This window comes from Dipodomys ordii, unplaced genomic scaffold, assembly GCF_000151885.1.
Source record: "Dipodomys ordii isolate 6190 unplaced genomic scaffold, Dord_2.0 Scaffold58, whole genome shotgun sequence".
Classification (NCBI taxonomy): domain Eukaryota; kingdom Metazoa; phylum Chordata; class Mammalia; order Rodentia; family Heteromyidae; genus Dipodomys; species Dipodomys ordii.
The window spans coordinates 10,223,833-10,244,214 of record NW_012267274.1 but is presented as its reverse complement, the minus strand read 5'-3'; the positions used below and the strand labels follow the sequence as shown (position 1 = coordinate 10,244,214).

Sequence of the window (20,382 nt, the reverse complement as noted above, 5' to 3'; positions counted from 1 at the left end):
CTTTATTTCCCATGAAACCACTCTTTGCTAACAGAAACAGTGCTTTGGGACAAGCTCTAGCTTGGAGCAGGTTATAGTAGAAGATGGAGGAGATTATTCAAACTGGATCAGCATAAAGATTCCGAGCCTTAAACTTTACGATGTTAAGTATCACTATTTCTCCAGTGATATTTTTGGCATTATGGAGCATGAAGTGATGAAATATTTGGGAAGGAGGTGGCAGTCAACTGTCACTATCTTCAACATTTCACCCAAGAGTGAGCTAACCTTTGCCAAGCCTTCACTGAGAAGCTCAAACGTATTTTCATTGTCAGGTCTCACTGGTGGTTCTGTTGCATTACCTTTCCTTTTTAAAAAAAAATAAATTAGAACAATCTAAGAAGGCAGATAATGTTTAATGGAAAAGGGCAGCGATGGGCTAATGGTTGCCTAGCAACCACTAGACACTGTTTGCTGCTTCACTCTACAGAAGCCAACATGGCGGCTATAATCCTTCAACAGCCCCCTGGACAGCACACATGTGCCTGATAATTCCCCCTGGGCCCAAATCATTTCATTCTTTGTCTCAGGTTTGCAGATCCTTCCTTTTGCAAGTTCCAAGTGGGGAAAACTCACTGTCTAATTCTTGAGTATGCTAATGCTTACACTTTCATCTCAGAAGATCTACGGCTCAACTTTTCAGGTTCCTCCTGTGAGTGTTGCTGCTTAAGTGTTTTCATAGCCTCTTTACTCCCCTCCTTGAGTTCCTTTTCAGTCAGTCAATTCCCAACCCTGTTAAGTATTTTCTGAGGTCAAGAGAATTCCTTCCCTGAAGATCTAGGGAGAGGACAGAAAAGGCTCTGGTCATAGCCTCAGCACTAATGGAAATCCAGCATTTGGTAGCTAAGTATATAGTGCCTGCCTCATTCTGTGCTAAAGTCATCACATACATTATCTCAGTGTCCACTGCAAGTCTTCAAAGTGAGCAATATTAACACCACTTCACATTCAGGCTTATAGTGAACCCACAGCTAATGAGTATCCACAGCCTAAATCCAATCTTAACCACTGTGTATCTTCCATACCATAACTATGCAGACATTTAAGTTCTTTGGCTCGTTTGGGAATTCTTAGAAAATGGAGTCACCAGTTACACTGTTTCTTCTAAAAAAATTGACATATGAGTATTATCTACAATAAAGCTAACATACATACACACACAAATACACAGTATCACAAATAATGAGGAAAGATCTTAGAGTTCATTCTACTCACAAGTACCTTATAGACTTACAACAAGTTAGAAGACTCCAGACTCTTTGATAGGACATATAGGATAGTTTATTACTCAGCAGTAGCAGAAGCTCTAGTCTGAACCTTTTTGCACTGATTCTTACGTTGTGACACAAAGAGGGTCATATAACAACTGTACACCATGTGGTTTCATTAAATAACTCTGAATTTAGAGTATTGTGTAATGGCAGTAAACATGGCTATGGTAAGCCTGAGACATTATCTCAACCTTCTAAGGTTATTTACAAACATCCTTACAGATGAAGCAAAAAATATAATGCTTTGTGCCTTTCTACTAAGATGTGCTTAAATCCAATTGTCTCCCAATAAGCATAGTTTGCTGTGCTAGGGTCTATTATACATGCTTTCCTATTTCTTATTTCTTATCTGATAAGAACTCTTATCTCCATTCCCCCCCCCCCAAAACAGGACTAAGTCATCTGTCTGAAATTACGCATCCTTAATTAGTAGAGCTAAGATCTGAGTCTAGGTCAACCCATTGTGCAATGTGATGTGAGGATACTTTAACACTTGCTAAAGTCAGCACCTACTCTTCTGACTCTCTTTTTCCCAGTAATCATGCGTGCAAGACAAATCCCTGTACTTGATAGAAAGACAGATGATTAACAATCAGGCTTCCCCTGGAGGTCTTAGTCTCAAGGTCTTCATTCGGGTTCTGCCAGGGGCCCGAGAACTTGGCCCTCTGCATTTCCCAGGTTATACTGGTGCTGCTAGCACCAAGTCCCTGGCTTTGGATGCCATGATGTAGATTGTTAATGTCATGTAGCCTAGCCCTCTACATGTATTTCATGTTTACTCTAAGAGGAAAGAGAATGGGAGAGGAGGTGTTCTTCCAGATCTGGCAGGTGAAGACCCTCTGAAAATTAATATGTTGGAAGCTTAATCCCTAAAATCAAATGTTAATGTATTTGGGGCTGGGAAGGTGGCTCAGTGGTAGAGTGCTTGCCTTGCATGCATGAGGCCCTGGGTTCTATTCCTTAGCACCACATAAGCAGGAAAAAGCCAGAAACGGTGCTGTGGCTCAAGTAGTAGAGCGCTAGCCTTGAGCTGAAGAGCTGAGGAAAGGGCCTGGGCTAGGTTTTAATACTAGCCATTTTATGCTAAATGTACAGCCAGATTTTTTTTTTTTTTTTGTCAGTCACAGGGCTTAAACTCTGGGCTTGGCTCCTGTCCCTGCGCTCTTCAGCTCAAGGCGAGCACTCTACCGCTTGAGCTACAATGCCACTCCGGTTTTCTAGTGGTTTATTGGAGTTAACAGTCTCACAGACTTTCCTGCCCAGGCTGGCTTTGAACCGTGATCCTCAGATCTCAGCCTCCTGAGGATTACAGGCGTGAGCCACCAGCGCCCAGCTCAGCCAGATTGTTTTAAGCCTCCTAGTATCTGTTTCCTCATCTACAAAAAAAAAAAAAATGCAATACATGTTCACTTCCTTGGAGCGTTTCCTGTTTCCTCATCTACAAAAAAAAAAAAAAATGCAATACATGTTCACTTCCTTGGAGCGTTTCTGACCTTGTAGACATTATATGATGTATACAGAAGTAAGGTTACCTCTTTAAGGCATAATCATATATAACAAATTCTCAACATTCAAAACATTTTTGGTTGAACAATATTTCCAAGGCTTATGTTTTCAGTCATGAATATTAAGGACATCAAGACTTCAAATAGTTTAACTGGAATTGGTTAACCAGGTATGAATGTATACATCCATCCACCCCTCACTCACCACTCCTACTCCATTCACCCTTCCTTTAGTTCATTTTAAATACTGGGTGCAGTCCTGTGTGGTACTTGCTACATGAGAATTACCTGAAAGGTTGGGAGCAAAGCAAAGCATCTGGAGGGCACACTTGGAGATTCAGTCTGGTTTGCACACAGAAATCTATAGACTATAGAGGGTCTGAAGGTGTGATTTCTATGTTGAATGTTCAGAAAAACCTAAAGGAGTAAAGGAGGTTAAACCAGCCTTAAATAATTCCATTTATTCCAAGTCAATAATCAGAGCATTTATGATTTTAAAGCCAGCAGGTTCCCATCTAACACAACCAATGACAACTACTTTTCACTTAATCCTAACAACTAGGTAGAGTGGGCATTAAAACCCTTTGACTTTGAGTTTATCAACTCATGCAACTTTGTCTAAACTGACCAAGGACTCAGGAACAGTGAGCAAGATGCCTTGCCCAGGTGCACATTCCACTTCTAAGTTGCTATCTGTAGCACACACCTGGATCCCCCATGCTGACCTGGTGGCTTATAGGTCACACAGGCCCCCTTTCCGGAGAACTGGCCTCTCCTGGAGTAGGCCTCCAGGTGAGAGGCTACCTCTCCATAGCACGCTGTAGATGATGGTGCAAAGGCTGTCTTCCTTGCCACTAGCAGGATTCACATAAGGCTCTGCCCCTGTGTGTCGGTCCTTCCTTGTCAGCTCTACTCCTGTCCTTATGAGTTTTCCTTTATAAATCACTTTCTCAAGACATCTGAGGCACTGCACTGCTTCCAGGAAACCTGCCTAAGACACCAGCTACTTCAATTGTGCTTGAGTGTTTGATTTGGCCACAATCTCCAGTACCATCTGATGCTAAGTTAACAGCCACTTCTCCAGCACTCTTTTGCTTGACAGCTCAATGGCATGCGTGTTGCTGATGACATGCTGCTTTCCCTTCTGACTTTTAGGCCTCTATACACAATAGTCCGCTTGGCAGTCCTAGGGCATTCCTTCACTAACTGTATTACAAGTGTCTGCCTACTTTGGAATGACTAAATAAGCAGTATGACATTACTCAGAATCAAAGCCTGCCCTCAAGCCCCTTCCTTGCACGTCGCCACCCGAGGCATCCAACCCTTCCATGATGCCCTGGCATGTCCACGCATCCGTGACACATTCCAGTCAATTCTGCAGCATTATCTCCTGACTCTGAGCCTCCTCTAAGAAATTCCTCACAAGGCCTCACGTATGATCTGCTGCTCCTCCTGTCCAGAAGATTCTTGCTTAGATAGCCTAGTGAAGTCCCAGCAGTCCTTCATGACTCGCACTAGGCACCACCTCTGCCTCGCTGACTGAGCCTGGAGCTCCACTTCTGCTAACCCCGCTCTGACACCACACGTACTATGTGGTAACATGACCGGCATGTTTGACTCAACTACATCAACACATCCAAGTAAAAATGACTACATCAAACTACTAAGAATAGTTTGTGTCATTTAACATCAACCAAACATAATACTTCAAGGTCATGTGTGATTGAGACAATGGGGAAGGCCCTGTTATTTGCTAGTTTATTTGTTCTTCTTTTGGGAAGAGCCATCATTTTCCAGCCTTCTGTGCAATAGATACTATAGTGCAGTAATGAAGTTCTAACCAGTGCAAGGCAGACAGGAGTAACTTCCAGGCTGGCTCCTAACTTCCTCAAGTGTGCTTTTCCCTTCCAGTCAACTAAGGCATACAGATTATTAGAAAAACAAAGTAGATGGGAACTGGCAGCCTGGGTCTCTCAATGACTGCATAGAAGAGAGGCCTTTGGTAGCAAGAGCGCTAACTAGTCTCTGTTTCTCATATGAGCAAGAAATAAACTTCAATCATGTTTGAGTCATTACATTTTGGGTGACATATGGCAGCAACTAGCATTACTCCAACAGGGCAGGCACCACGGCACAACCTTCGTAAGATAAAAGGCATGTACATTACTACAAAGTAATGTACAGAACAGATAGTAACATTTTCCCTAGACACTCCATCAATGAACTCCACCACTAGAGCCTAGGAAATAAGAGAAAAGTCAGGGCATCAATCACCACTGTGGCATGAATGCATGGGATCAGTCACAAAGCCAGAGAGCAACAGTAGCCAACTAACCAGCTAGAAAACACAGCACCCTGTATACACTAGGTTTTACACAGGCTGTTATATGTGAATTGCTTCTTAACATTCAGCAAAGAAAACATCACTCATTTTCCAATAACCCACCTAAAAATCAAGTTGTCAAAAACTTGGTGTACATATATCTCCCTAGAATAGGCTTATTTATCTTGTTCATGTCAGAGTTAAGCTCTGTATCTGACAGAATAGCTGTTCAGTCAAGGTTTCTTGTCTATTACTGGAGGGAGAAATTCAGGGAAACTAGAAGCTGCATTGTTTCATCATTCCTTGTGACATTTGTAACTGCTTCTAGTATCACCCACCTTACCAATGAAAACACTTTATTTTCTGGGCAGTCATAATTGTATGCTATCCATCAAACAATAAAACCCTGATAGCTGAGACATTCAGCCTGAAGATAAAGTGAAATACTAACTTCTTGATCAAATGCCAGAACTTACAGATGAATAAGAAACAGACATCAATAATTATAGCTTGTACTGTAGCTGTTAATTTCTAAAGCTCTAGATTCAATGAACAAGTAATAACTGGATAGACACACCCATCAGAAATGAGAGGTGGGAAAAGATTACCTCATTCCATACGTGTCACCTAACAGACCCCCTGCAGCAATTTAGCAAGAGGAGGCTGATGGGCCCAGGAGGAAGAGTGGGTAGCAACTGCTGAAGTGGTACCTGTGAGTGGGGACCAAGGGTAGCTGGTACGAAAGCACTTAGGAACCAGGAGCTTCTCTCAGGCAGTACCTTCCCTGCCCCTTTCTTTGTGGTTGGATCATCTGTCTCCTTATGACATCTGATCTGACTATAAAAGGTATACCCTTTAAAAAAATTAATTGGAAAACTTCTATGCTGTTTTTTTCCCCCTTGAATTTAAAAAAGGATTACTAATACCAATAAAAACATGTAATTATATCCCAGCTAATTCTTGATTTTACAAGCAGATCTAAAAGCAAAGTGCACTTCATGGCATTTCATACATTGTTCCATCAGAGCCTGTATTCCTTGGGCCAAAATCACCCATGCCAATGTGGTTCTCTGAAGCCATCCCAGCCAAGTAAACACCTACCTACAGGTCACTCACCAGTGAGCTAGAAGAGGTAACCGTGAAGAGCTGCTTATTTCATTCCAATACCAAAGCAAAACAGGAAGTCCTAAGTTTCTTCATGGCTGCCTAGGCCTTTCATGGTGTCCTGTTGGTTCTTGAGGTCAAGAATCCCTTCTCTGGGAAGTCTGTACTAATTACAACCACAATGGTGGGACCTCAAGAAGATGAAGTTTCTTCCTTTCTGGGTGCATAGTGTGGAAGGTGGACAAAATAACAGATAAAGAATAGAGTTGTGATCATATTACCAAATCCCTCAACCTGAAAAATGGAAATGGATCTCACGGCCTTTTAAAGAGACTCCATCTGCATTGAGAAAATGACGCCTGCCAGTTCACTAAACAACACATACTCAACCATGAAGCTTCCAACAATTTAAGTTTGAAAATCCAGATAAATGTTCTGAATACTTCATAATAAAAGTACAAGAGCTGGGTGCTGGTGGCTCACGGCTGTAATCCTAGCTACTCAGGAGGCTGAGATCTAAGGATCATGGTTCAAAGCCAGGCCAGGCAGGAAAGTCCTTGAGACTCTTATCTCCAATAAACTATCAGAAAACTGGAAGTGTCGCTGTGGCTCAAGTGGTAGAGCGCTCACCTTGAGCTGAAGAGCTGAGGGACAGTACCTAGGCCCAGAGTTGAAACCCCATGACCAACAACAACAACAAAAAGTACAAGAAATGTGCAGCCATGGGTTTATCAAGTCTTTTGTTTCAAAGTACTTTCAGATCTGTTTACCAGGTTTGAAGGCACTGATGCCACAAATACCAATCCACATTTGGTTTTGGAAAAAGATTTTCATGTACATACTTTGTCCAAATATTGCTATTTGTTTCATGAAAGTCAGTGCTAAGACTTTAGTAGAGTGTAAATTTTAAGCCAATGAATAAACAGTTGGCTTGAAAAATATTAAATTGACATGCAAAGCATTTGTAACCCTGCCAGATACTAAAAATAAAACTGACTTCTGCCAACAGAGAAGAACTTGAATTGTCTCTGTTGGTTCTGTATTTGATGACTAGGACTCACCAAGTTGATTTTCCAAAACAGGATCTAACACAACACTGCCTTACTTTCCTAGCTACTGCTATCTCTTTACAAACTGCACAACTGGCACCTTAAACATCAGTCTCATACAGTTTTTTCACTTATTAAGACATACATTTCTATAAATTATTAATCTTAATCTGCCCAATATGAATTTAGACATTTTGTGCTATGTCTTCATATTTTCAGAAACTCAAACTTTAATAACCTGAGTTATTAAAATACTTAAAAGATTTAACATCTTACACAAAAGGTATAAGGAATATCAGTTGATTTTAAATGGGAGGTTTAACGTTGTTACCTAAAGTTCAGATAACATTCTGTTCCTGTCCTTGGTCTGCCCCTGCTTTCTTAACTGTCTGTCTGCACCCCATACCTAATGCTCAAAAGATGGAGTCTGGGATTTATGATCAGTTGCAGGAACCTGCTTAGCTACTGATTTACAATCTTGGCTGAGGTATTTAACTCTGTCATCAGAACTAATTATAGCAGGCCTGAAATTATATATTCAAACTCTCCTTTTGGTGAAAGAAATAGAATGTTCTGTTGAAAATCAGAAACATCCCGCAGGCTCCTAAACAAGAATGCACTACCAACTTTACTTCTCAGAACTACTGCTGTAAAGCTCAAAATTACTGTTCTTTAGTAAGCTGTTTTAGCCTAAAGTACTTAAACAATAAATCAGAGCTACATTAATGCCATACCAATGGCCTAAAACATATTAATCTCAGTTAACAATAACTGACATTTACATTGCTAACCTAATGCATGCATTCTGGTGGTAAATGCACATGCTGAAGCTTCAGGAACCGAAGTTATTACTGATCCACAAAGAATCCTTATTTCAATGTGACCAGAATGGAAAGGACAAATGGCTATGCCTCTTGGCAACATTGGCACTGTAGAAATAATGCTCTCATTTTCTGCTTTAATGGGCAAGTTGTCTAATTTATATTAGAGCTGATTAGTTAAAACTGGTCCCAAAAGGGACCAGCAGGTACAACCCAAGATATCTAGCCCCTTCCTTTCCAAGTTGTTCCCTCCCATCTCATCTGTCCAAGTACCAGTGTGCTTCAAGCTTTCCACAATCCACATCCCCAAAAGAATAGGGACTTAGGAAATATAGCTTCTCATCCCAAAAGACTCCTACCCCGAGCACTTCAGCCCACCACACTGCCCTCCACTCAAGTTAAAAAGCTCCCAAGGCCACAAGCACTCTCGTGAGGTGCTGAGAGGCAACTGTTGGCAGTAGATGGGGTGAAGAGGGTTTTGATGACCAGACTGATCTGAAGCTTGCTTCCAAGTCAGACCCTAAAGGTGACCATTGTGGCAAGGCCTCAGCAGAAGACATGTGAACATGCCTGCAAGGGTCACTAAATGGCCTGAGATACACACATAAGGAAGAAGAGAAACGAGGCTGATGCCCAGTGGCAGTATCTGTTGCCAGGCTCTGTGTATGAGACAATCTAAACTAAACCTGGCTTAAAGAAACTGTATTTTTATGTTTCAGACAAAACCAGCAGATTATGTAGTAGAGATTTCAAGCACAATGGATTTTGAAAGAAAAGGATCTTGTTCTGTAAGTTTGTATTGACTAAGAATCTGAAATGGGATGTTGTAGGTCTACAAAGTGAAACAAAATATGAAAATCTAAAATGTATAGTATGCCAATATCTGGTGTGAATATTTTTCATGATAAATCAGTAAACATACCATCTACTAAATCTTGCTTTCTGTATAATGGCTTTTCTCAACTAAAAAGAAGCAAGGTAGATTTTTGAACTCAAATAGCAACTAATTCTTCACTTACTGTAGGGACATAGAGAAATATTAAATATATCATCATATATCACTAAAACTGCTTTGCTGTTTTACATCTGTAAGAAACAGTAATATAATTATAATCAGAACTCATTTTTCATAACATCCAAGTGTAGCTGGTCATATGAGTTCTCAAAGCTGCTTCCCATAAAGAATGTGAACAGACACCCAATGAAAACTCCTTGCTAGGGTGCCAGTCCTCTCCTTAGCCTCAGTAAGTTACTTAGTCTTTTAAGTAGTAATGGGAAAGAGAAGTATAAAACAAACTAGTTCTTAGACAATTCAGTTGTTATTTAGAATTATAATTAGCTGTTTAATAAAACTATACATCTAGTATAATATATACATCTAATGTAGCTATATCATCTAATAATTTAAAGAATGACAAAGCTGAGATAATTACATTTTTATGCAGAGCTGAAACTAAACCATCCTCTACATACTACATTTTATCCCCCTTTTATAATTATCTCATCTGAAGATATACAAAAATTATTGTACTATGTGACCATAAAAATATCAATTCTACTGCTGCCAGTAAGGGATCAACAACTGTTTTTATGACATTAAGTAAAATTATTTGTAAAAATTGTCACAATCTTAAAATCATAATTCCAGAATCAGTGTTGTCATGCCTAGAACAGAGAAAGCAAGTCCAAGGACCTCACGGGCTTTGCTATACCAAACAAATGAAAAGCAGATTGATTTTAGACTGTAGGTCTATGCAAATAAATAAGTAAAAAAAAAAAAAAAAACCATACTTTTTTTTTCTGTGTATGCTTAGTTTCTTACACAAATAACAAAAAACATTCACTTCAAGAATAAACGCCTTAGAAAAAGTCCAAGAGTTGATCATCAACGCCTAAGTTTTATGCACATTTTTTTCCTACTTCGATCAATTTCCAATTTAAGCAGGAAAGTTTTGTTAATGTGAGTATGTGAGTCTGTAAGTGTTCTGAGCTCTGCAAGGTTACATATATCCCATGTTGCTTTTGGTTTCCCATCTCTTCTTTGCTTCAAACCTAAAATGAAGAACAAAAAAATTTCAATGTATTTCTAAAATAAAAATATTTTGCTGAAGAAACATGTTTACTACTAGAGACTAAAGAAAATAAATCTGAAGATTTCATATCCTCCATTGTTTGCAGAATAAACATCAGAGAGAATGAAGAAATGCTTCCACACTCACAATCTAATAAACATTCAACATGACACTAAAAGTACAAGTTACCAATTGCCTACAAACTGGATTTACAAACGCAACAGAAGGCTTTCTCCAACAACTAGGATGTCAGTATATTTACTGCAGAAATCCTAAGTAAACTTACCCCCATGCCAGCTTCTTCTTCTTTCGAGCAGCCTGTGAATTTTCAGCTTCCTTTTTGGCTTCTACAAACTTGTGGCAAGCAATTGCTTTGGCAATTTTTACACCAAGCTAAAAATTACAAGGGAGAAAAGAAAAATGTTTGAAAATAATTATTATAGCTAATTCAAAAACTGTAATTCAACTAATTAAGAACACGTGGGAAACATAGCTATGTTGACAAATTGGAACAAATTGTAATTAACACATAGCTGTGGTCCTTATTTCCCTTCCATCCTTAAAGACTCTAGTTGCACAGCTCCTGGATGGAAATTGTTCCCAAACTGAGGCCCCTCAAGGGTCCACCAAGGTAGTAATGAGGCTCTTCAAGCTATCCCGGCAATTCTGTAGGCTGAACAGGAATTTGGCCTGATAAGCTGCACACAGACTGACAGAGACATCAACTTTCTTTGCTCTGGGCTAGAATTACAGCAACTCAGTGCGGTCACACCAGTTATCTCATGCTGATCAGAAGCGCTGATTGGCAGTCACAGATGGGATTAATAAAACATGGGAAAGCTAATTACTACTTCATAAATGCACTCTGCATGATGGGCAAGAGCTTTTAAGTCTCTGAGAAAGAAAAGAACATGGAGGGGGGGCTAGAAGATGAAGAGGCTAGCCTCCACGACCCAGGTATTCCCTGGACAGGATCCTGTTTATGCCGCTGGCACTCAACCCCCAGTCCTACAAGATCCATTCAAAATGAACCCCCACCCCAGAAGTCTTCCCTAACTCTATCAGTAAGTCTCTGCATTCCACATTTCCTGCCTTGTGCTGGCTGCAGAGCTTTCCCATAACAAGCACCTCTAGAGCTGTGAAGCTCACACCTTCTAGTTTCCAAGAGTTTGTATTTTTAAACACATTTCTATATGGATATCACAATGGATACAGTAAGAACTCAGGTTAAATGACAAAGGCTAAAAATCTTTCTGGTGTTTCTTGACTTTTCTGTTCCTTCATTCAACCTAACACACATTAGTAGGCAGGAAGACCTGGAAAAAGAAGCAATGACCTGGAAGCCACTCTATAGTTAACAGATCAAAGCCTTAGTTTCAAGGATCTGCTTGCTAACAGCAAGGCAGGGGATATGTGGAGGGAAGAAGAAGACAATTTAGGAAAGGGAGGTCTGCATCTTATCTTAGTGAGCAGTTTCCTTTAGGACAAAGCAGACAAGTGGTACTCAACTACTGGCTGGAGTTTATAAATGAGAAACAAAAATAGATTTTAGTACAGTAGACTATATATGTAAAAAACAAACAAATGGGGGGAAGCTGACAAACCAAGGTGCTGAGCTAGTGAGCATCAACACAAAAGCTTCTGAGGAAGACAAATCATTACTTGAAAACCCACTCAAGAATGCAAGCAACTTCAGTATCTACTCAAAACCCACACCAATGCCAGCTGTGCTATTGCCATCGTCTTCATCTCAACTTTCTACAAACTCTATACCAGCACTGTTTTGGGTGCCAGAGACACAGTCATGAACCACATAGGGCCTTGCTCTTAAAACTGCAGGAGAGGGAAAAACATGACTGCATCAGTGCTGGCTTTGTTCTGTTGGCTGGCTTTTTATTCCAGTTTCTTATCAGCAAAAATTCACCAAAATCAACCCCCTCCCCCCCCAAAAAAGAGATTAATAATCCAAGGAGAAAACAAAACTCTGAGTAGACGCTACCACATCCTTTTTCAATAAGATAGAATTCCTAGCCACTGAACAACATAGAGATGGAATTTCATTCAGATATAATCCTTAGCCACTTGTAATACAAGCAAAAAGTCAAGTGAGCACCTGCCAGCTGGGTTAGGCTAATTGGACATCATTTCTGCTCACAGAGCTCCATCTAAAAGCAAGAGGGACTGGACACGTGCAGGTACAATGGGACATCTAAAAAGCTGTCCCCTGCCACAAAATGCAACTTAGAAGAAGATGCACAATGGGCTGCCTACATTCATGTGGGCCATTTAGTCTTTTATCCACTCCCAACCTCTGAAGGTAAAACACCATTATTTTTCCATTCCTTCTATTCCTATGCATCACATATCAAATGAAAATGTTATGTGATAGTCTTGTCTCCCCCATCTTAAGACCCAATCAGCTATTTTTATACTTAAATTCAACCTATACTTTGGGTAAGAAACAAATATCTGAATCACACTTACAATGTACAATTACTATGTAATTATTTTCTAAAACTGTTGCAAATTAAGGTACAGTTTTATATTTTTAACTTTCTAAAATTTCTCTCATTGGGTTTCCTAGATTCAGAACACACCTCAGTATCTGCACTTGCAGTCATTTGATTCCTACAGACTCCTCATCTGGCCCTGGTCACATGGGAATGATTCTCCTATTTCAGTAAGACTAAGGAAAAAAAGCCAGGACACATGGCATCACAGTAAAGGCTAACATCTTTCTCAGGACTCAGCATAAACCTCAAAATATAAATCATGAGAATGCTTAAGCAAGTATTCATAGGAAAGGGCTCCATTCTTTTCTGAACCAACTAAATACATAGAACTATACACAGGCACACACACACACACATACACACAACAAATGGACTTGTTCTTGTAAAAGGTTTATTTTCTAACTCCATTTTGCCATGGTCTAGGTTAACTAGAATATTCTTTAACAGATAGCTATTAGACAGATCTGATCTATGTACATTATGTCCATATATTTACAGAAAAACTGAGTTTTAACTTGCAATGATGGTAAAGTCACTGCTTTTATGTGTCATTCACATGTTTAAAACAAATGTATTTCACTTCTGTGGAGAAAGAAAGCAAACAAGAATATTCGTAAATATAAAAGAAAACTAAGATCTTCTGTGGAAGCTGCTGAGAAGAAATGCAGTGTTCCAGTCACGATGATGAACCGAGTTGCAGGATATAAAAGAGTATCGTGCTATGCTTCGGAATTACAAACAAATAAAACAGGCGGACAAGAATCTCCCTTGCGCTTCTATACAAAGAAAAAAATGCATCTTCCTACCCAATGTAAATACCACAAAAGCTTGGCCAATGGTTTTGATATTTAAAAAAAAAAACTGTTTTAGGTCATCAGATAACTACAGCAACACAATGTGGGAAGATTTTTTTTATAATGAATCAAAATATATACAAAATTTCTTGTATGTGCAGCCAAAGTATCAGCATTTTCCATATAGAACATCCAATATTTTGCTGCATTTTAATTAAGGTGTCTAAACATTATCACAAAGAACTGCAAATTGGTCAGAGCATGCGGTAAGGAAAATTAAGCTCTAAAGGCTTTTTATCACCATATTTCAGGAACCAAGGGTGTAAAATGTTCTAATTTGGGATATATTAAAAGCCATAAAAGGTCTTTCAAAAAGATTAATGGTACTTTGCTTGGATTTAAGATAAGGGCTTTAGCTGGTTGGAAAAGCAGGGCCCTGGCTGGACCCTTGAGGCATTCATCTTTACAGCCACTTGGAAGATTTGTAAAAGCGTCTGCATAACCTCAAGCAATTGCACGGCGACATTTTTTTAATTCCTTTCAATTTTACAGGTTTAGCGAGTGTAAATCATATAAGGGTTGTAAAATAGATATAATGGCACATCCTTATAACATGGCACATATTTTTAAAAGACAAACTTCAAAATAAAGTTAGTTTTTCTTGCAAGAAGTTTCCTGGTAATCATTTGAAGCATCTGATTCAAACAGCTTAATCTAGCACAACTATAAACTTCTTATCCATTTCATAAAATATTTTACTTAGCTCAAAATTACTAGCTTGTAACAGATTTATGAAGTTTTCCTCCTTTTTGAACACTTTCAAGGCACTTACTTAAAAATACCAATTATCATACTTTAACTTTTTATGGAATAATAGGTCTCTATGAAAAATATTTATGCCATTCTCTTTTGTTCTTTAATTAAATGAAAACAGATGTTTTCTGAAGTAAAGCGGAACCATTACTGGAGTACTTAAAGTGTTAAGGTCTTTAATTTTTATATCAGTTTGGTCGACAATTCCTGATTGTCTTTACTCAAGCTCAACATTAATGTCAAGCAAGTTACCTAGGAGACGAAAGAGATCAAAGAGACAAAAACCCCTCCAATGTCTGATTAATCAAGCCTGCAAACAGCTTATTTCTTTTAGCCTGCATGCAAGTATGAAAATGAGATTCTGGGAGCCGAACATTGTGCAGATTTGTTCATTCTTATCAGAACAAAGCCAGCGGCAGCTTATTTCATGGATCATTGGCACTGTCATCAGTGCTACACAGAACGGGTGACAGCTCCTCATTTTGAGGCTTGAACAAAATTAGCAAAAAGTCGGCACAAATTAGCCTCTCATCTTTTTAGTAATATGACATTATTCATTTACTTCTTATCCAATTTTTAATTTTTTCCTTGTCAGCTATCCCTTTCTAGTGTCTCTTGCATAGCATCCTAAAATGCCTTCTAAGAAACAAGCAAAACATAGCCAAAGTTGAAATAACATATGAAGTTCAAGAAGCAAATACGAGCAAGATTTCCAATGACGGGTAATGCCAGTTGTTAAAATAACTTTCAAAAGTTGGCACTCATAATTGATTTTAAAAAAACAGCTCAGAATGCCATGTGGTTAAATAGTTTTACGAAATTGGTGGTAAATTTCACAGAAGAATATAATGTGTCTAATGTGTCTCACTCTAACCACAATTTAATATGGAGCTTGCTGTAGTAAACTCAGGGTGTCTGCCTCTGGACCGGCACACCTGGGATGCCAGTGCTCTGATGACAGCAGATGAGCTATGCCTTGGATCTAGTCAGATAACGCTAATTTTACATCACGTCATTTCGCTCTCATTTCATTTTAATCTTAAAATGTAAATGCACAGGCTGGAATAGCTTTGCATGTTTGTATACATGTGTCTATATGTATGACTACATATATCTCATTTATTTTTATATCTATAACTTCGTATTACTCTATTTCAATGATAACCCTAAAAATTCCGATTTAAAAACCTATGACAAAGACACATGTATTTATACCTGTACTCACATATACTTCTGATTCAAATACTCTGATTCATTGTGAAATAGTTCATATAACACCTGTTTTAATGATGACTGTAAAGACTTCATATTACATGTAGATAACAATACTCCAAAAGAGGGAAAAAAGATGTTTTACCACTGCAATGACTCCTGGATATACACATTTATATTCAAGCAACTTATTCCATTCATAAGGGGAAAAAAGCATTAAGAAATTAACCATAAGCTGTTAGATGCGTTACACAGCCCCCATAAGAAAGACAGTTTTTAAAAGAACTGTAGTACTGTTTTCAGCAATTTCTTTATCTCTGTTCTTCTAAGTAAGAAAGCCTATTAACAAGCTTTGAACTTAAAATCACATTTACAATAATGTGCCATCAACAGTTTTATAAGCTAATTAGAAAAAGATTAATTAATGACTGGCTGCTAATAAAATGGCAATCATGAAGAAAGAAACCAAGGGTGCTAAGCTTCAACTACCACCAATTAAGAGCTAATTACAAACAAATTATATATGTGTTTTGCTGTGGGCTTTAATTTACTAAAATGGTTTTAATTAAAAGAGAAAACATGCTGATTAATTGAACTGCAGAAAAAATCTACAGTATAAACTGTGCTTTGTCTGTCTCTTTAATTAGACTTGTAACATCTGAAATCTTTTTTAAGGTTAGTTAAAAGCACAGATAAACATAATTAAAAGAGAGCATAAGGAATGCTGTTCAAGGTGATCGCCCAACCAGACCCTGAAGGTTAAAAGAAAACTCCCACAATCCAATGAGATCTAAGTAAGCACACCTAAAAACCCCAAAGAAAACCCACTGCTGAACACCTATCTCACTTTTCTGAGACTACTATGCTCCAACCTCAAGGCTCTGCACAGTTTTGTATGGAAATGAACCTACCTTTTAAACTAGATGTGAAGGATTTCATGCAGCCCTTCTCTTACTTGGACAGGCAGCTTATTTTCCATACATTGCACTAAGTGTGCATCTACATGTTACAATTGAATTACAAATAAGAACTAGGGAGAATAAGGCTTCAAAGAATTTCAACAACCATGTTAGAGCCCTGCAGACTATGGGCAGACTACAAAATGGTACATGGAAGAATGCTTAAGTGAAAAAGCACTGAGCGATGACCAAGCTAAGCTAAGGGTGTCTCTGTTAGCTATACATCTCCCAAGGGCCAGAGTTCCCACCTTCCCAGGTGACCAATAGGCCGCTTAGAAACAATGGCCTACATCTCCTCCTGGTGTCCAATATTCTCTCCCACTGCGAACCAGTGAAAACAGGCCAAAAAGAAAACACTACTGAACTCTATTACCTAGCTAGAAAGAGAAATAAATGAAACATCAAGGAATCATTCAAATACAGAATAGTAAAATTAGAAAGCTATAATATATATTTTTCCAAGAAACTGCAGATTCTGAACAAAATAACTAAGTTAAAAAAATCTATAATTAGAATTTGTCATACACATCCCTAGTGCAAACAACAAAATAATTTCCATCAAAGTAAAATCTTTTCATAAAATATGCTGAAATGGATAAAAATTTATATTCTTAACATACCCAAACAAACAACATGCAATGCATTTTTAACATATTTACCCTATCTTCTGTGGCTAGAAAACATAGTAATTATGAGCATAGAAAGGACCAGCCCTGCTTCAGTAGGGTCACAGGTTCCCGTGATCAGCTTTTCCAGTAGCTAATTGGAATACAGTGTTCAACTTTGCATCTGAGCAGATTGTTTTTGTCTCAGAAACTTGGTTCCAAGATATTTCTACTCAAAGAAAGCATTCACAAAATGAGATGAAAACAATTTTATTCTCTGGAGTATAGATTAAAGGGTTCCGAAATAAAAGAATTGCTTCATTGCTATTTTTTACAAACATAATAGCTCTGACCAGATATAACTTTAGATTTGACAGCAACTCTAAATTTTAAGTTTGAAAATTTGAGTATATGTTTCAAATTTCAACTCCAGATGTGATAATAGTTCAGGTACTTTGATGAATAAATCTGTCAAATTTTTATTGTTCGAGAAGGTTCCATGTGGAGGGGGAATTTAGCTCTTCTTCTATCAAGAGCACTTACATCTACATAAAAGTAACAACTGAGATGAAAAAGGGTGGATTGTATGTAGTCAAACCCTCTCAGGAAAACCAAAGCCTAATAATAAACTTGACTTGGAAAAATCCTGAATATTAGAGCACACGCTATAGCATCCAGAACATTTCTGAAGGACTCCTTTTCAGATGTTAACATAAAAAGCAGAACCTATCTCCTCAAATGTATACATAACTAGGAAAAACACTTGCAGATTTTTTTGAGCAATTGGTCTAAATACAGAGCATAGGGTACAAATTAATACTCGGCTCAAATTTAGTGAACATTGAATTTACTTAGCTATGAAAGAATGCAATTTACTTCAAAGTTTAATTTTAAAAAGCTAGCTTCTTTACAAAAATATTTACAAACAATGTTTTGAAATCTGTTTTGAATCTATGTTTTGAAAACAGCCCACTTTATTAAATTTGGGGTTTAACTTATCCTACTTATATCTATAAAAAGGCTAATATTAAAACTATACATATAATCATTTTTACCTGTGACACTTTGGTTAGATCCTAAATGAGTATTATGCTTAATAGTCAGTCACTGTCCTGGTCCTCATTTATAAGTTAGATAAAATAAGCTTTAAAAAATGAGACATTTTATCCTATCACTAAATCTAAAGGTTTTGGCCTGTTGAGGATGGCAGAGGATTATAACTAAACTATCTCAGATGTGAATACTAATATCTTGCAAATCCTCAAAGAACAACATGACTACTCTTTGCAGGTTGCACAATATTATTATATTGTCACAACATGAAGTACTGGTATTTTCAAAAAGTCTAGTTTACTTCATGCTGCCAATGAGTATCCTGTTTTAATTCCTTACAGTAAAGGCTTAATCGGGCATAAGCTATACAAGCTCAAATTAAATTTACAAGTAGCCCTCATTCATTTCTGCTTTGACAGTATACTGGTACAACTGAAATCTGCTGAGTACATCTAGTTAATGTAGGGTGACTCATCTCTCGGGGAGAACACGGCTCTGCTGCCAGACCGAATGGGTTTTAAACTCTAGCAGCTAACAAGAAAATACTTAAGCGAGAATTTCTCTTACAAAGTATGAGATATAACCTAACTCCTACCTACCTAGTTCAATCTAGGCTTTAGAACTTCATTTCTAAGTATTTGTTTTGATGGATTTGTGTAAGTCTGAAGTTAACAAATCACAAATATGTTCAAATGTGTGTATGTTTGTATCATGCATGTTATGTGTCTGTCTGTCTGTCTGTCTATCTATCTATATTTTTTTTTAAGAAAAACTTTCAGCCAGGTACAGGTGATATCTATCTATCTATCTATCTATCTATCTATCTATCTATCTATCTATCTATCTATCTATCTATCTATTTTTTTAAGAAAAACTTTCAGCCAGGTACAGGTGACTCACACCTGTAATCCTAGTTACTCAGGAGGTTGAGATCTAAGGATTAAGGCTCAAAGCCAGCCCAGGCAAGAAAGTCTGTGAGTCTCTTAACTCCAATTAACCACAAAAAGCTGGAACTGGAAGTGGAGCTGTGGTTCAAAGTGGTATGATGCTAGTTTTGACAACAAAAGCTCAGGGACAGAGCCCAAACCCTGAGTGCAAGCCTCAGGAATGGCACAATTTTTTTTTTAAAGAAAATTAAAAAAAGAAAACCTCCGCCGCCGCCCAATTAGAAATTATATCAGTCTGACATAAACTTAAGTCTATAGCTCCTCTTTATTTCCCCTTAAAGGGTTAAATCAATAAAAGGGGCAGGTTTAGAGCATCTCACCATGACAAGAAAACCAAGCTCAATTTAACTACCTCCTGTTATCCTGCATTTAAGGAATGCTTGCTATGTCATGACAACAGCACACTGACAACTTATTTTGGCAGACTGTTTTTGAAGAACTGTTTTCAAGGCATATTTGCACACATGACTCTACTTCTAGCTTTATTTATTTTTTCCCAAAATGGATATTGCCCTACTGGTCTCACAGTCTTACAAATTTTAAAATTTGTTTGACTTATTGGAAAGGGCTTTTAAGAACTTTAGGATCTTTGTCTAGAACAAAGGCTTTATCAGCTGGTACCAGTCACTGCTTCTTGGGGAAAAAACAACAGAAACAGTACTGATTAAAATCTAACATATCTGGTTTCCAACAGGACACCTACCATAAATGTATACACTTAATCTATAAAGGACTTCCATCCTAAACTTACACATCTCCAAATCTCGCTATCATATCTACAGTGACTGTCACTAAAGGGATGGATATGAGAATTCAAACCTCAAAGTAAATTGTCCAGTCAAGAATCTAATATTAATTATTCTTTGTAGGTGATTAATTCAGCATCAGTGTCTCTCCAATGTCTGTGTCTGAACAGCAAACATTTTCTAGATGTCTTTCCATTTATCCAAGAAAAATTACAGAGCCCAAATGATTATTTTACCTGTAAATCAGAATTCTTTAATATCATACTAAATAACTTTAGTTTGCTCTACCAGAACCGAGTTATATTTATATGGATGTGAAAAGGACAACTAAGAAAAATGTTTACTATCTTCATAAGTGCTGAAAATATCAGGCATTTCCTAAAGCAATCTCACTTGTTAAGAAGTATGGAAAACATGTAGTCAATATTATAAAATTCCCATTTGTAAAATAGCAGGATGACAAAACACCAAAATAAACCTTCCTATTCTTTTTTTTTTTTTTGTCTGTTGTGGGGCTTGAACTCTGGGTTTGGGCGCTGTCCCCCAGATCTTCAGC

The 20,382-nt window shown here is 37.9% G+C and overlaps 1 protein-coding gene across 4 annotated transcripts in view; it reads right to left on the bottom strand.

The window, feature by feature from the left end:
* Positions 1-9,428: 9,428 nt before the first annotated feature.
* Fam204a (family with sequence similarity 204, member A) overlaps positions 9,429-20,382 on the bottom strand; it is a 31,191-nt gene continuing 20,237 nt past the window's right edge. For all 4 annotated transcript variants that reach the window (XM_013021978.1, XM_013021979.1, XM_013021980.1 and 1 more), the window contains exons 7-8: positions 10,471-10,577; positions 9,429-10,164 (exon numbers count right to left, since the gene is read on the bottom strand). In XM_013021978.1, the coding sequence (XP_012877432.1) occupies positions 10,113-10,164; positions 10,471-10,577 (159 nt within the window). In that variant the 3' untranslated portion in view covers positions 9,429-10,112. The remainder of the gene's footprint in view (positions 10,165-10,470; positions 10,578-20,382) is intronic.